This window comes from Phlebotomus papatasi, chromosome 3 (genome assembly GCF_024763615.1).
Source record: "Phlebotomus papatasi isolate M1 chromosome 3, Ppap_2.1, whole genome shotgun sequence".
NCBI classification, from domain to species: Eukaryota; Metazoa; Arthropoda; class Insecta; order Diptera; family Psychodidae; genus Phlebotomus; species Phlebotomus papatasi.
Window position 1 is genome coordinate 57,299,789 of NC_077224.1, and position 16,898 is coordinate 57,316,686.

The following is a 16,898-nucleotide window of genomic DNA, read 5'->3' on the forward strand; positions in this document are numbered from 1 at the left end:
TTTTCCTGTTTCTTTTTTTTTGCAGAAATGTGTGACGGCTCTGGAGAAAACTTGGCATACAGAACATTTCTTCTGTGCTCAGTGTGGTCAACAATTTGGCGAAGAGGGCTTCCATGAGCGTGATGGTAAACCCTATTGCCGAAGTGACTACTTTGACATGTTTGCACCAAAATGCAGCGGATGCAATCGAGCTATTATGGAAAATTACATCTCAGCTCTCAATGCTCAATGGCATCCATCTTGCTTCGTCTGCCGTGTAAGTAAAAAAAAATTTTTTCTTTCTTTAAAAAAAAATCCTCGCAGATGCGAGGATCAGATTATTAATAATTTCTACTTGCAGGATTGCAAAAAACCCGTCCAGGGTAAATCATTCTATTCAATGGAGGGTAAACCTGTTTGCCCACCATGTGTGGAGAATGAGGAAAATTAAAAAAAAAATATTTTCCCCTGCAACAACAATTATGATTTCTTCCTTTATTGGAAGAGGAGAATTATGATGAAAAATATGTCTCAAAAATCTCGAAGCAACATTTCTCTTTCAGCCTTAAGAAAAAAATAATAATAATCACAATTACACTAAAAATCACAAGGAAACCAAGAAAAAACATTTCTACTAACACTTCTCATATTTTTCCTCCCACTTTCTTGGGAAAACTCATTTTGTTTTTTTTTAATTTATTTTGGAAAATCACGAGAAAAAAATTGTAGGAAATTTTGCTCAATCTTAGAAGACTTTATTATTGAAACAGGATAGAAATTATAAACTTTGTAATAAAGAAAAATAAAGAAAAAAGAGAGAAAAAACAATAATAAAAAATGAAAAAAATAGAAAAGAAAATTGCAAGAAGGGGGATGGGAAAAAAAACTATTAAGAAACACTTTTCCCTCAACCTTGAATGGGGGGAGAGAAAGTGCGCGGTTATTGTGCACGGGCCGTGATTTACGACCACGAGAGCTCCTTGCATAATAAGCTGTGTCACGTGATGGGTCTTAATTGCGGATTTCCGTGACGTTATTTTCCAAAATTAACCACAAGCTGACCTCTTCGTGATATTTTTTCACGGCATTTGTATCTATTTTCACCCTAGGCATCATTTTTATGTGTTGTGTTTACGCGTCGCGACTCTTTTCTTCTCACATTGTATCTTTCGCATCTTCATGACTTGTCTCAAGACACCAGTAAATTAGGTTCCAATAGGGGAGTGAGAAGCCACATAAATTGGCCTTATTCCTGAGCAATAGAGAGACTAGCAAAAAAAAGAGTCGAATAGAGGAAAACATCACGGTGTCTCTGCAATTTCTTTTTCTTTTTTTTTCGAAAAAAAATATCCTTTGACGAATGATGATATTTCTGAAAAATGAAATAAAAATTTTTCAATCAACAAATATCAACATTTCAGCAATCGTCAAAAATTACTCGTTTGCTCGACTTTTTTTTTGCATGAAAGTAGAAAAAAAAATTTGCCGGGTTTATTTTTCCCGCGCAAAAGAAATGGGCAAGAATAGCATGATTTCGCCCACTGTCTAGGCCGCAAAAATTGATCTTTATCGCGATTAGTTGTCCTCAGACTCTGAAGGACACTAAATTTCCCGTTGCGTCAAAATACACTGTGGAGAGTGTTTATTTAAACACGGTGAAATTCTTCCAAAAATTCAGCACTTATTGCTTCAACAATTTCTGCACAAGCTCAGTTTCGTGATCTTTGCCACAGTTACAACATCATGTGAAGTATAATTAAAGAGAATTTAGAGTGCATACAAATCAAATGCACTTCAAACACTGTCACTCAAATCGTTAATTTAGACTCGATGTAAATTATTCCTTAACAAGTGCAGAAAGAAGCCTCTTTACGACTTTTACTTAAAGGTTAGGGGGTAATGATAAGTTGGCAATGGCCGCGAAATTAAAAATAATCAAACGCTCTTATTGTCATTTGAGAAAATTCTGCGAAAGCATCTGTTTGAAATATATATTTTTCAGTCTGACGGGTATTTTTACGGGTTTTGGCTAAGTTCTTAATTTTCGTTTACACTCAAATACCGAGGTGAGCAGAAGTAGATAAGGGGAAGCCTGCTACTTTCGGACGACTCAAGCTTCGGACAACTCAATTCTTTTCTTTTTTTTTTTGTGAATATGACCCATGCTCTTCTCAGGAAACTTGTGATTCATAAGACTATCTGCAGAAATATAATATTCCAATTGGTTAAATTCATTTAAAATATATTGAAAAAAAAACGAGTTGTTCGAAGCTTTAGTCGTCCGAAGGTAGCGCACTTCCCCCTTATAAAATTCTCCATAAAACACAAAAGATTGTGAAGATGGAAAAGATGAGAAGGCTTTCAGGCTTCGCACACATTCATACTTCGAACACGGCAGATTTCCCCCATATTACTTTAATGAATCTTATCCAATTTGAAATTTGTTGCCATAGATAAATTAGTTTAATTTAAATTTAAAATTTTCGGTCATTAAAATTTCATTTAAAAACTTATAACTTAGATGCTATACTTCAAAAGTATTTTCGCATCATTTACCATTTACCGGTTCTCAACTGATTCGTACCGATTCATAGATCACTGAAAAGATCCCACAAAATAGTTTTAGGAGAAATAAAATTGATCTTCGGACAGAAATTACTTATCGGTTCATAACCGGTTTATTACAGGTTCGCAACCGACTTGGAACGATTTATACGAAAATCGCGTTGAATCATTCCTAATAACGGTTTTTCAAGGTCAAAAGTTAGAAAAGCGTATTTCGCAGTCGAATGGTGCCACGTTGTTCCCGTTGGAAATGTCTTGGAATTCCCGAAAAGCCTGAACTAATTCCATGGACGAAGTATTCTTTTTGACTACCCCGGAAACATATACGAAAATGGAAAAAATAGGAGTCGTTTTCGAAATAAAGCAAAAAAAACATGGTTTTAGTGAGGAAGGAGGGGGTGGGGAAGGGAGAAAAAGATCGTTGGAGACAATATCCACTTATAGGGGGGGGGGGTCATCGAAGACCGGAAGACGATATCTCTTGCCGTTTGTGCTACAAGCCGGTGACAAATCTGATCTCTCTTTGGGTTCGAGCAGTAAAAACTGAAAGTTTCATTGTTTATAATATTGCTCAAAAAGATACAAAAAAGGATGGTTGTTATCTTACCGTTAGCGTGTTTTATTCCAGTGTTGTTGCCATTTAAAAAAGCGCTCTAAAAGGAATGTTCTAGTCATGAGATTGCTAGAGACAAAAATTAAGAACTGCAAGAAGCAGTTACCCGTTATAATTTTTTGTTGCTGTTTATCGTTATTGGTGTTTACTTTTTTTTATTATTTTCTTAACATTACCTTTATCAATTTATTAATTGTCAACCTTTATTATTTTTTTCAAAAAATCCACATTCGAAATTATTGCACTATTGAAAAAATGCATTTCTCAGTTTCGTGATCTTCCACACAATTGCAACAGCATGTGTCGTTACGGCAAATAGAGCACCACAATATGTCCAAATTCTTGACATATTGAACATTCTTAACATTGCATTTTTAAAATCAATTTGTTAATCGTCCAAAAATTGTCTTTTGCCAGTGTATAGTTCTACAAATTTTTACACTCTTCCCCGTGTCGGATGAATATCTTCAATCCAAAGGAGCATTTCATGTCTAACATTCATATAATATATTGGGTGACATTCAATTTATTTATCAAACCGAAAATGTGTCCAATGTGAAAAATCTATTCCTGGCACCCATCGCAGATAGAAACAGTTTTTCACATCACCCATGATGAAATTTTCTTCTATGAAAATTATATATAAATTTTTCAAATAATATAAACATACAAGAGTTGAACATGATGTGGGTGATATGAATAATTTTTGCATATTAATTCTCTACCAATTTTCATTATTTTACTGCCTGAAGAGGCATGGCCTCGAAATTTACCAAACAAACATTTCAAAATTTGCTGAATTAAATTTTATTTGTGAGAATGTAATCTTTCATCTTTCTCTTGACCTTTTTGGTGCGAAAATTTAGAGACTTTTACTGCCAATGACAGAAACCCTATTCTTTTCGTGCTATTTTGAAAGTTGACAGAGATTTATTGAAATTTGTAACGGCTTGTACTTTGTTGCGAACTTTTCGTCTCTATAGCCTTCTCCTGTCATCATTAGAACCATTAGAACAATTTAATTAATATAGAGAAATCATACCTAAAGAAAAATATGATATCGATAATTTTATGTTCTTTTTAAAGCAATAAAAGAACAATCTTTTTGTCAATTGTTGACGATCAGTTGATTTTTTTGTGATAAAATTACAAACACATTTAAATAATAAAATTATAGTGTCTAGTCTTGATAATGACGAGTTTAATGTGAATTTAATTAGCGTGTAATTAAGGCTAAGAAATTAAAGCAGAAAGTTGACAGTTTTTTTTGGTTTTATTATAATAGCTTTTTTAATATACACGAAGTGGAAAACATTCAACAATTTAAATTTTTCAAATGTTGCAGCCTAAATTAACTAAGATTCTTTATTTAAACTTAATTTGCTATTAAGGCTGATTCATATTTGAAAATAATTCAAATTATGCTAAAAGAAAAATAACAATAGATCTAGACAAAAACTCTTTTTATGAAGGCATTATTTAATTTTTTTCATGAAACTGAGTCTTATCACATTACATAGTGTAATTTAGCTTCACAATTGGTTCGTGTAGCTAAATTTTATAACGGTAAGGTCAAATTCCACTCAAAAATAGAAGAAATAACCCTACTTCAAAGGTACCTCATTTCAAAGGTGACCCATTTCCCTCTAAATGGATCCACAATTGCTAAAAGAGTTAAAATCTCTTAAGCGATCTCTCATTAGGTGTTACGAAATTTAAAATATTTCTTGTAATTCTCAATGTAAACTACTCAAATGTCTTGTTATTTAAAATGAGAAAATTTTTATATTTGAGGTTATGTAAAGCTTAACCTAAAAGAATCTTGCCATGAATTAGAAGGTTAAATATTTCAGAATTTTGTAGATGCAAGTTTGTAATAGGAATTCGATTTTAAACTACTTTAAATTCTGAACATGAAACAGGTATCTGAAATAAAAATGAAATGTTTTGGATATTACAAGAAACTATAAATTTTACATTAAGACATTAAGATTTTCTTTTCTGCTTTATATTTCTCAGTCTTAAATTTTAATGGTTAAGTAAATCAATATAAATAAAAAGCCAATTGATACACATTAACATTAAAAAAATTCACCTTTTAAGATGTTATTATTGCCAGATGCCTTTTAATGCCTAGCGCACAATAACTTTTGTTTGTAAACATGTTTTCATAATTCCCTATGAGAGAGAGCGAGTCGACTAGATCTACGTTTCATTCACTCTCACTGAAATGTCAAAAACATGTTTACAAAACAAAAGTTATTGTGCGCTGGGCAAAAGATGTTATTGTTGCCATTTTTTTTTATATTGTTCAATTTACAATTTTTTTTATTCAATTTACAAGCGTCTGAGAAATATGTCCCTTTAGAGGCTTTAATCAAACTTCCGTACGATCTTGCCAATTGCACCACGAACCCCCTTCTTCTAAGATGTTCTCTCTCTTTTGAGTGGGGCACCTTTGAAATTTTGATTTTTTTCCTATGTTTAAGTGGAACTGAGCCTTAGCTTCTCAATCTGTTTGTGCAGCTAAATTATATCACGATAGGGCTCAATTTTGTTTAAAAATAGGTGAAAAATCCGAATTTCAAAGGTACCCCACTTTCAAAGGTGCCCCACTTCCCTCTAGCCTTCTTCCCAGAGGTGTTTTTCCAACACGACGCATCATCAACCCTTTATGATCTTTCTGATACTTTACAATTTTCATATCACTTTAAGATTTGTTTAACAGTTGTCTCTGATAGAACACAGCTGCCCCATTTCACCCTATTATTAGGTGAGATTCTTAACAATCTCACCTACTATAATCCTAACAAAATTTCATGTCGTCCGATCGACCTCAAATTTGGCCAAAATGTGTTTCAGCACTTCCTGATCACGAATATATATGTGGCTAATTTACGTTCCCGGCCGGCCGGCCGGCCGGCCGCTCTTTGGAGCTTAATAGCTCCTAAACTAAAAAAGATATCGACTTGCGGTTTTCGGCAAAGGTTATATATCGGGTGAAAATTGCAACTTGGTGCACAGACCCCCCACCCCCCACCCCTCCTTCCGCCATTTTGAAGACCCCCCTTTTTTTGTTTTCTCAATAGTTCCGCCCCTATGGCATTCAGCGGACTCAAATTTTAGTATGTTATAGCTGGGCCTTAGAGCTTTCCATCAATACCAAACTTAAGGTCCCCCGACCCCCCTGACCCGAGCTATAAGGGTCCAAAAAAAATTTCTTAAAATGGCCATAACTCCGGTTCTAATTGTCAGAATTTAAAAAGTGAGGGCTTTTTGGAAAGCTCTCGTGAAATTCCACTTCCCCTTCTAACATCGCAAGTTCATAAAACCACCGCTAGGGGCGCTTTTTTTAAAAAGAAAATTTTTAAATCTTAAAAGTTAAATAACTCAAAAATTCCATTGTGCATCGGGCTGAAAATTTAGTATGTTGTAGCCGTTGATTATACCTATCAAACAAAAAAAACCTTAAGTCGATCCATAACCCCTGACCCGAGCTATAAGGGGTCAAAGTTCGAACATTGACCGGCCTCTATCTCCGGTTCTAATTAACATAGCGACCTAAATTTTACCTTTTTGGTTTCGTCTCGATGAGCACTTTCAGATGGAAGTTCAAAAAGTCACCACAGGTGGCGCTGTGATAGCGTCAAAATTCATCGAAATTCAAAGTCACTTTTCTCAAAAACGGCATTGTGCAAGTTAATGAAATTTTAGTATGTTGTAGTCCAGTCTAGGACGTTTCCAAAATGGTGCGTATGCGCGCTGTGGTTTCAATAGAACCGGAGATATGAGGGGTCAAAGTTCACGAAATTCAAAAAATCATATCTCCGGTTCTATGTGACCGATTTTGATGAATGAGGGCTTAAACGAAAGATCTCACCAAATGCTACAACTTTCTAGAATGTTTGAACTTCGTGGGACCAACACCAGGGGCACCACAGTCGAAAAACCAATTTCAATATCACATAACCTCAATTATCTCGACTGTCGCTGAACCGATTTTGATGATTACTTCAACATAATTGTAGAGCACATTTGTCTCTACATTTCGTCCATACATCATTTTCCGCTCAGACTACGCTATCACTCCGATTTTGCCGTTTAAGTGTGAAAAAATTGATTTTTCCCATAATAACGCTTTGAAATCACTCAGATGCCAATTTGACTGCCTCTACTCCACCAAGACACTTAAAATAGGGTTTTAAATGGAAAGTCCCGCAAAATACAACAATTCTTTGATATAGTTGAAGTTCAACAAATGACTACTTGGGGCACTCTGATGGATGAAAAAACGAGTTAAGAAACAAAAAACCTCGCTTATCTTGGCTTCTGAGTAATCGCTGAGATCATGTTCTATGGGAAAATTATAGAGAACATTCTGGTCTACATTTCACCCATATAACACTTTTCTGTCAGTTCATCCAAATCCTTGACATTTTGGTTCAAATACAAAACTTGTATAATTTCACGAATTTGGTTCAAGATAACTGAATGGCGTCTCCCTACTTCAGCATCAAATCGAATTTGCATGCACTCCGAGTTAGCTCACGTTAAGAATCTCACCTACATAAGCCGGTTAGGATTATCTGTCCCTTTTATTTTTATACCCTATTTTTGTATCTATTTATTTTCTCATAAAGCTCTTACATTTTATATTTGTTGAAAATTTATAAATCTCTGTAATGTTGATTAATTATGATGATTTAAAAAGTAAATGTGTTAAATTTTGAGGGGGTTCTTTGAATACCACAAGTGAATATCTCTAATCGTCTGGCTTGTAAATCACGATATGCTCTAAAGCTATTCCTATTTCAAAATAATCAATAAAAAAAGTTTTTAGAGCAATGAAGTATTCATTTAGGATAGTGCTATTGATTCGGTAAAAAATAATATTCATTTACACAAAAAAGGCTAATAATAGGTTGACATGTTGTCTTCATTATTAGATAAAATCAATATCAATTCTATGTTTTCAGCAAATTTTATTATTTTTTGTTCAAATTGAAGGAAAAATGTTTAAATTTGAGACTATAGTTCTACGTCATTTTTTTGTTTAAACTTTTTTTTTACTAAATACATGTGAGCGATAATTACAGTGAATGATTTTATAAATTTTACTTCAATTTTATTATAAACATCCTGACATGTGTACGATGATAGTTATTATTTTAGTGTCATGAAATGTTTAAATTAATGTTTCTTTTTATTCTATATCATTTACCATATACTTTTCTGCAGATGATTTCTTTTTCTTGCACAAATTTGGCATTTCAAATGAATTTTAATGTTTTTCTATTGAATCAACAATTTTATCGAATTTTAGAGCCAAAATTCTGTCACTAAAACATGTGAGGTGATAATTATTAATAATTTGGCTCAATCTGCGAAGGAAATTGCGAATTAGTTTATGACGTTGAATTTATCAATTTACGTCGCGTGATTTATTTTGATTTGTTGTGTTAATTTTTTCTTGCAGGACTGCCGACAACCTTTCCAGGGTGGCTCCTTCTTCGATCACGAGGGTTTGCCATACTGTGAGACTCATTATCATGCTAAGCGTGGTTCTCTTTGTGCTGGATGTTCAAAGCCTATCACTGGACGCTGTATCACGGCTATGTTCAGGAAATTCCATCCAGAACATTTTGTTTGTGCATTTTGCCTGAAGCAACTCAACAAGGGCACCTTCAAGGAACAGAATGACAAGCCCTATTGCCATCCGTGCTTCGACAAATTATTTGGCTAAGATCCCAAATAATCTCAATCTACGTCCCCATCCACCCCCCTCCCACTTCCCAGTTGACGGAGAATTTTCAAATGGAGCATCGCAGGTAAAAGATGATTGATTAATTCTTCGCATGAGTCACAAAAGGTAGAACTCCGTAAAATAAACAGACCATAATTCACCCACTTTCATCCCCCCTCAACTCCCTTAAAAGATAACAAAAGAAACAAGACAAAGTCTCCACGAACAATTTAATCAATTAAATGGATACAAAGTAGATTTTTTAATGAATGATGAAAACACGCGTAGAAGTTTTTTCTAATATAATTCCTCATACGGTGAAAAAAATAATAATAACTCAGAATAATCCTCAAAGATTAACATATTAATTTGCTTTATAATCTTCTATCAGAGGTATATCAGTTAAGAAAAAAAAGCAAAAACAAAGTGTAGAAGATATTAAAAATGAGTTTGCAGTAATGAAAAAAAAATCAGTAAGTCTTCTATTTATCTAATAAAAGAAAATTATTTGTGCCAATTCTAACTTACACCGTAATCCTTTGATTCTGTCATCTCATGAATGATTTTTTTTAAAAATAATTTTTATTGATATATTTGTTAATTATTGTATATTTTTATTTTATATATTATGCGACAGAGAATGGATAAGAATGTAGTTAGAATATATCCTCGTAACACATTTAACTCGTTATTTGAAAGTAATAGAAAAGAAATTATAATCAATAAATTATGCCTCAATGACACTAAAAGTCTGTTTTCTTGCTCGGAAAAGTTGGTGGAAAATGGTCACAAGTCAATGGAGAAGGTGTTTTCAGAGTTTTCTATTTAGGGCTCTTCATCTATTATAGACTTTTGACTTCAGGAAGTTGAGAAAATCAATAGATTGATTGGTGATTTTCTTAGTCAATAGCGCTTTACGAAATTCTTAAAGGCAACCATTGATTTAGTATTTAGGGGAAAATACTCTCCCTTCGAACGTTCATGCATCCGTATAATGTGAATTTCTTTTATTTTTCCTAACAGACTTACACATAATTATCACATAATTTATCAATAATTGATAATAACCTAACTAATATTTAATAAAAGTGTTTAAGTCTCTTAGGAAAATTTAAAGAAAATTCACATTATTCGAAGGCATGAACGTTCGAAAGGAGAGTACTTTCCCCTAGTGAAATTTATAGTAAAAGTAAGTAGATTGAATTCTAAGACAGGTAAGTGGTAACGCATGGTAGAAATTCTAGTTATTTAGAGAGTAGAGTAAAGAGCAAACCATTAGGATAAACCCAAAGAATGTTTAATACAATTATTCGCACAATAGTAATTACAAGAATAAACCAGTGATAAACTCAGATAAGCTTATGGAAGCGGAAATTCTTTAGAGGCCACCTTGGAGTGCGTGAAACTCGGGGTGCTTGTAACTAGAAATACTTGAAAATTCGATTGTGAATTAAATTTTGGGGGTAAAAAATCGTTTCGAGCAAACTGTTCTTAGCAGTCGAAACGAATAAAATTGGCTCGATGCGATTCTTTAACCACAAAATTCATCTCCCAGTCGAATTTTCAATTATTCCGAGTTGCAAAGATCCCAAGTTGCACACATTCGAGGTGGCCTGTCAGGAATCTCAGCTACCATAAGCTTATCTGGGCTCATCTTTGAGCATTTTCTATTTTAAATTGTTTACGTAGAATAGTAGAAAGCCCACAAAAGAAAAAGAAAGTTCACTAAAATCGGTTAAGAAACGTTAGAAATAGAGTCCGGTAAATTCCGTTATAAGAGCCTGGGTACCGCGGAGTAGAATAGGAACAGCTAACGCCCGACTAAATGTCTTTGAGGAACAGATACGACTTATTTTGTTAGAAAGGTCTCAAGGGTCTCAATATCAGATATAACATACTAAAATTTCACCGAAATCGGTGAATAAACTCAGCAAATCAATTCCGATCAAGGTATTTTCATTTATACCTCAGGGTCCGTGGGAAAACTCTATAGACCCTGAGATCCACATACAACATACTAAAATTTAAAATTTCTGAGACATAAGACATCGAATTTTCGAAATTCGATTTTTTGATTATTCGAAGCTTCGATTAAATCGGATGAAGTTGAAACGTCCAGTAGGGGAATTGAATTCAGTAATTTTCGTGGCATTTTCATGCGTGAGTTCGAAACCTGACATGCCAATCGAGCTTTTTTTGTCATATCATTTGAGTTCGAAAATGCAATTCACTGATTTTTAATGAAATCCTTTTACTTGGTGATTTTATGAAAATACAGTAGGGTGAAAGGAACGTCTATTGACACTTTAAGAACTCGTGTCAGCACCTATTGACACCCTACTCTGTACCATTTGGGATATGAAATTTGAACATCTCTATTTATAGTAAGAGGTAGATTACAGAAAAAACGTTATATTACTTATATTTTACTAGATACATTAAATAATTTTCAACATTTTGACAAAAGTGTCAATAGGGGTTCCCTGACGAACAGACGTTCCTCCGACCCTACATCTGGGTTGATTTGTTTAACAAAATTCATTGTCATTTGAATTGCCAGAAATCTCAAATATGTGACTTCTGACAATGCCACGTGAGCTGAAATGGCAATGTCACGGCTACAGAATCGCATTTTCGAAAAAACTCTCCTAAAATTCAAACCCAATTTGTCATATGGCATTGCCAGAGCGTTACAGAATTCCTCTCCAAAAGAGTTGTAACATAACTGGAGCTTTCCAAAACACTAAACAGAATTGAATTAGCTCAAATTAGGAAAGTGGGGTTTAAGTTTTTTCTTTAATTATAAAGGTACTAAGCCCACCTATAACTTCCTAAAATTTGAAATCTATCCATGCGATAAGAGCTGACTTATCGAGAAAACACAATTTTGAGATCCTTTAAGCTGGTGAAAGGGGTAATGGGGGGATGGATCGGGTATTACCAATTGATGTCGTTCTCCCGATATTTAACCTTTGCCGAAAACCGCATAGCGATATCTCTCAGAAGCATCTGAACTCCGTAGTAATGGCCGGACGGCATGAAAAATCGGTTTTCAGCGGATGTCATATTCGTGACGAGCTTGCATTTCATCCCAATCAGCTCAGATTGTAAAGTCAAAAGTCAGTCAAAAGAGGTGACAAAGGCGCCATAGTGTTGCGAAATGCTCGAACTCGTTAGATGTTATTTTCTAAATGAAAATTCACATAATTTAAATGAATCTATAAAATTCTATAAAGGTTCAATTCATAGAAAAGCACAGTAGGGGAAACTGGGGCACCATCAAACTCGGGGTAGCACCAAACACTAATTTTTATTTTTAAAGTACCTGAACTATGCCTATCATTTCTTCAGTGAACAAGCATCCCTATAGCGCCTATAAATTTCTATAAGTCTTGTCCTTTGAAGTCGAATATCTGATTAAAAAATCTCAGTGTTTGGTGCTACCCCTTTTTTGGTGGTGACCCAGTTTCCCCTATGTCGCATTTTTTTTAGTTACGAAAACATTTTTTTTTTATATTTACCGGTTCGAAACTGATTTAAATCTAATCAAGGCTTACAACCAATTTGAATAAAATCAGCCTGAATTTCGAATAAAAAATCATTATCGGTTCATAATCGGTTCATTAAAGACTCAAAAGCAATTAAGATTAGTTCAGGGATGCCAAAACCTTTTTAAACGAACATACACTTGCTCAAATTGTCTAGAGAACTTTAACTTTTGACCTTGAAAAATCTTTATGAGGAGTTACTGAACGATATTTCGTGAACGAAATGTCCGCTTAGGCAACCGCTAAAATATATCCAGAAATTAAGAAAAAAATCACACGACACGTTTTCGAGCAATCTAAAAAAACATGGTTTTAGAGGAATGGGGAAAACTGAAGGGCGTAACGGTCCTTGGGTCAACTTAGAGAGTCCCGAAAAGGTTCCAAGGATTCAATGTCTCTATCTCTCATGGTTCAGCCTGTAGAGCTGTCTACAGTCGTGAATAAACAAAAAACATTGGGTCAAAAACGTAGAAACTTTCGATTACCGGAACCTTCTCGTTTTAGAGGTTGCCTACCAGGAAGGTTTCGCGTTTCGAGTCATCAGATTCTGAGTGTTCTAAGATTTTTAAGTGAACTACACTCAACAGAGACATTAAAGTAATATAGAGGGTGTAAGGGGAGAAAGATCAAGATCAAGTCCAATCTCCACTTTCGCGGCTTTGTCAGTGAATGTTATTCTCATTTAATAAAAAAGCTTAAATTTTCTTCAGATCTTCTGACCCTCGATATGGGCCTTCCTCTGCTAGACTATTAGGATCTCTTTTGAGAATCTTCCTTCAGCCTTTTGACCGACAAAACGAAGCTAAGAATTCGGCACTCTAAGCTAAACTTATACGGGCTTCAGACCTAGCCATATGGCTTAATTGCTCTAATTTCTTATAAATCACGATTTTTTGGAAAAATTTAAAATTTAAAAATTTAAATTAAAATTTTCCCCTAATAGTGAATAATTATTATTGATAATTCAAAGTTAGGCATATAACCCTTGTCGCTACGCTCCCACGAAGCCCACATTAATGATCATGGTTTATAAATCATCTATAATTTTTCAAGCTTTGGTTTGTATTCTGGTATTCTTGAATCATCACATTCCCAAAAAAAACTACATCACTTTCATTATCATGAAAGTTACAGGTGAGGCTTTTTGACTCACCTGTTTATTTGGAATAAACTTTCTAGACCATAATTGTTGAGTTTAGAATTTGAAAGATTTGCCTCAATTTTTGCATCATAACAACCTTCTAAGAAGCTCTTGAACCTCTTGAACGAATCGAGAAAACTACTGAAATATCCATAAAATATGCTTCCAGCTGTTTGATATAGGCCACAAGTGGCAAGAAAATATCATTTAATCTCAGCCCAATCCAGCTACTATCTCAATATGTTCTCGAGTGGTATTTTAGTTAGGACGCTTAAAGCTACTCTAAAAGCTTTCACCAGTCGCCTCCACTGCCGACTCTGGCAATTGCAGAAGTATTTGTGTGAGATGAACAACTGTTGCTGGCGCGCGAAACCAGCTCAATCTCCCAAGAGAATTCCCTAATGCGTAGAAAAGAGGTAAATAGATCTTCCTGTCGCATTCTCACTTTCTAGAACATCTTTTTATTGTTACTTGTGGATTCAGTATGCGCAACTTTTTTCTCTCATGCCAAATCATAAATTTTCTCAGCGTCTCTCATGCTCTCACCTGCTCATCTCGAGGGGCTGACCATTAAGCACTGACTAGGACTAGGTAGTCTTCTGATCTTAGTTCTGCTTCAATTCACACATTCAAATATTTTTACTCTAAGTTTTAAGAATTCATTTACTAATTTGATCTCTCGATATTTACATCTTTCACCCTTTTTGATATATCTTTGCGATGTTGATGATATCTAAATCATCCGTTCTTCTGGCTGTGAGTTGATATAGAGGTCGAGCAGTTAGAGATAGCTACTTATGGTATTAACGCTCCGTAACCTTTATGATAAAATTTGGAAAGGTGGACATATAAGAAATAGCTCAAGTTTATATATGTGTTTGTGTTCTGACCGCCATCTATCATAGTCTGACTCTTAGTGTGTCCTTCTTTAGAAAATTACATTGATATGAGCTTCCTTGTGAACTTCATTTTTTTCTGATTACTTTCCCTGGAAAACCATACATATAAATGAGATAACTTGCAAGCGTGTCGTAAAATATCTTTCCATTTTATATGTTGTAATATGTATAGATGGATATTTCATTCAAATACGACAATGCCCTTGAACTACTTCTGATAACGAATTTACAAGGTCGAAGGGAAAAAGGACCATGAAAAGCGTATAGGGGAAGATTTTGCACCTTCGTAATGTTGTAGCTTCGTAAAAGATGATTTTTTTCCAAGTTATTAAATGAATTTTATCCATGGACACATAATCTAAAAGGTAGTCCTAAATCTCACTTTTCCTGACAAACTTGGAAGCCTAGGCCCTTTTTCCCGGGTCCAAAAGGCAAAAATAAAAAATGGGCCTAAAATCGTAATTCTGATGTGTAATATTTTATGCATTTTTGCACACTGCAAGTATCTTTTCGAAAAAGCAACTATTCCTAGTTATAGAGGGTTTATTTGGGTTAATATTTACCGTGATAATCTTTTGCTTGAAAGGGGTCATTTTTGTGGGTGGAGGTAAATCCATAAAAATTACCACCCTTGCAGCTCAGAAAAATTGAATTTTGCAGCTTCGTAAAAACATCTGTCAAAATTACTGACCACCGAATTTGAGAATTCCTTACTGTTTTGGGTCACACTGTATATCGTCGGTTCCGAAGAAGACTATTGTAAGTCTACTTACAATAGTATAAAAAGATGGTATCATTGGATGCAGAAACCTTAGATCTATATCCCCACAAAATTTTATATTGATTAAGATATTCCTGCAAAAGTTGCAAGAAAAAAACTTAAAATCAGCGTGCCCAATTATTGAGTTTTTTGCCCACAATTTTGCTATAATTAATTTAAAAGTAGTGTTAACTAGAAGATATTCAATGCGTAAGTATGATAAAATAGTTTCAAAAGCTGAAAGTATACTAATTGCAGTGAAATTAATGAAAATAAATTTTAGCTGTCAAACTTCAAACCTCTTTCCTGTAAAGTTTACATTTTGGACTTACAATATAGTCTTCTTCGGAACCGACGATATGCCGCTCGGGATATTTGACTCATCAGAGATTCCACTGATTAAATTCACAAGAAAATTTTGGGATATTAAACAATTTTCACTAAAATCTCGAAGGAAAACACGCACTTTCCCATCAAAATGAGACTTCTTCAGATGTTTTTATTTCACTTCTGTCAAATTAAACATTAAGCCCGAATCTGCTTATGGTAGGTATGATTCTTTCATTGCCCATGCGGTGCGTTTTGATAATTTTTCATCCAATTTGCTTTGTTTTCAAGCGGAATTTTTCACATTTTACTTTAAATTAATCACTGGTAATTCTAAGAATCACTGATGTTCTTTAAGACAGATTCGAGACGTTAGAGAAAAAACAAGGATTACAATAGGTTTGATTACTACTATCTGATTTGTGCAGTGATGAAACTAGACTGCTTATGGTAGATATGATTCTTCAATTGCCACTTCGATGTATTTCGAGTATTTCTCATTCAATTTTCCTTGTTTTAAAGTGGAACTTCCAACATTTCATTTTAAATTGGTGGCTGGTCATTTTTGAAATCAGTTACGTCCGAAGTATGTTCTGTAAGACCCATTGGAGGTGTTAGAGAAAATCCGAGGATTACAATATATGTGATTATGAGAGAATTATACCTAACCAAGCTCTTAACTGACTGTCAGAATGCAGGGAAAAAATGGTTTTCCGAGTGTCTAAAAACATGTGTTAGAAAAATAGCTTAAAATTGATTTTTAATGCGTGATACCTCCTACAAATAGTGAAAACAAGTAGATGAAAGTTTCATCCAAGTAGTGATGCCCAAATTTTTGAGTCCGGAATTTCGGGGAAAATGAGGCCTACAGAGGTGGGAAAAAGTGGTACGAAGCTGAGTTAACCAGGGCACCTTCGTAAAAAATGCCGCTACATTTTCATTTTCCTGTAGAGGAAAATCCAAGGACTTCCAGGAGTTTTGTGAGGCAGAATTATAAACGCAATAAGTAAGAGATTTTTTTGATATAGTGATATAATTGATTCGGTGTGTGTGGTATTCAGTAAAAAATCTTAAATCTTGGACTCCTTTTTTAATACGAACCTTCAAAACCTTGCCCTATCTTAACTAATTGGAACAATTCTGATTTCTTTAGAAAGGCCTTCTGATCTCTAACAAGTCTGAATCGATTCCGACCGGTTATGAATCAGTTAATTAGGTTTTATCCGAAATTTATTTTATTATACAATACATTCTTGATTCATCTTAAGAACATATTACTTCTCCACCCTTTTGGTTCTAACAATATTTTCTCTCTCTCTCGGT

The 16,898-nt window shown here is 34.3% G+C and overlaps 1 protein-coding gene across 11 annotated transcripts in view; it reads left to right on the forward strand.

Moving 5' to 3' along the window:
* The window catches only part of LOC129806958 (leupaxin), a 51,947-nt gene extending 42,298 nt beyond the window's left edge, over nt 1-9,649 (forward strand). For 9 of the 11 annotated variants that reach the window (XM_055855843.1, XM_055855835.1, XM_055855839.1 and 6 more), the window contains 2 exons: nt 26-256; nt 8,634-9,649. In XM_055855843.1, the coding sequence (XP_055711818.1) occupies nt 26-256; nt 8,634-8,900 (498 nt within the window). In that variant the 3' untranslated portion in view covers nt 8,901-9,649. Of the gene's footprint in view, nt 1-25; nt 257-340; nt 584-8,633 lie in introns of those variants that run through there. The other 2 variants (XM_055855846.1, XM_055855844.1) reach the window with 1 other exon arrangement.
* The last annotated feature ends 7,249 nt before the right edge of the window (nt 9,650-16,898 follow it).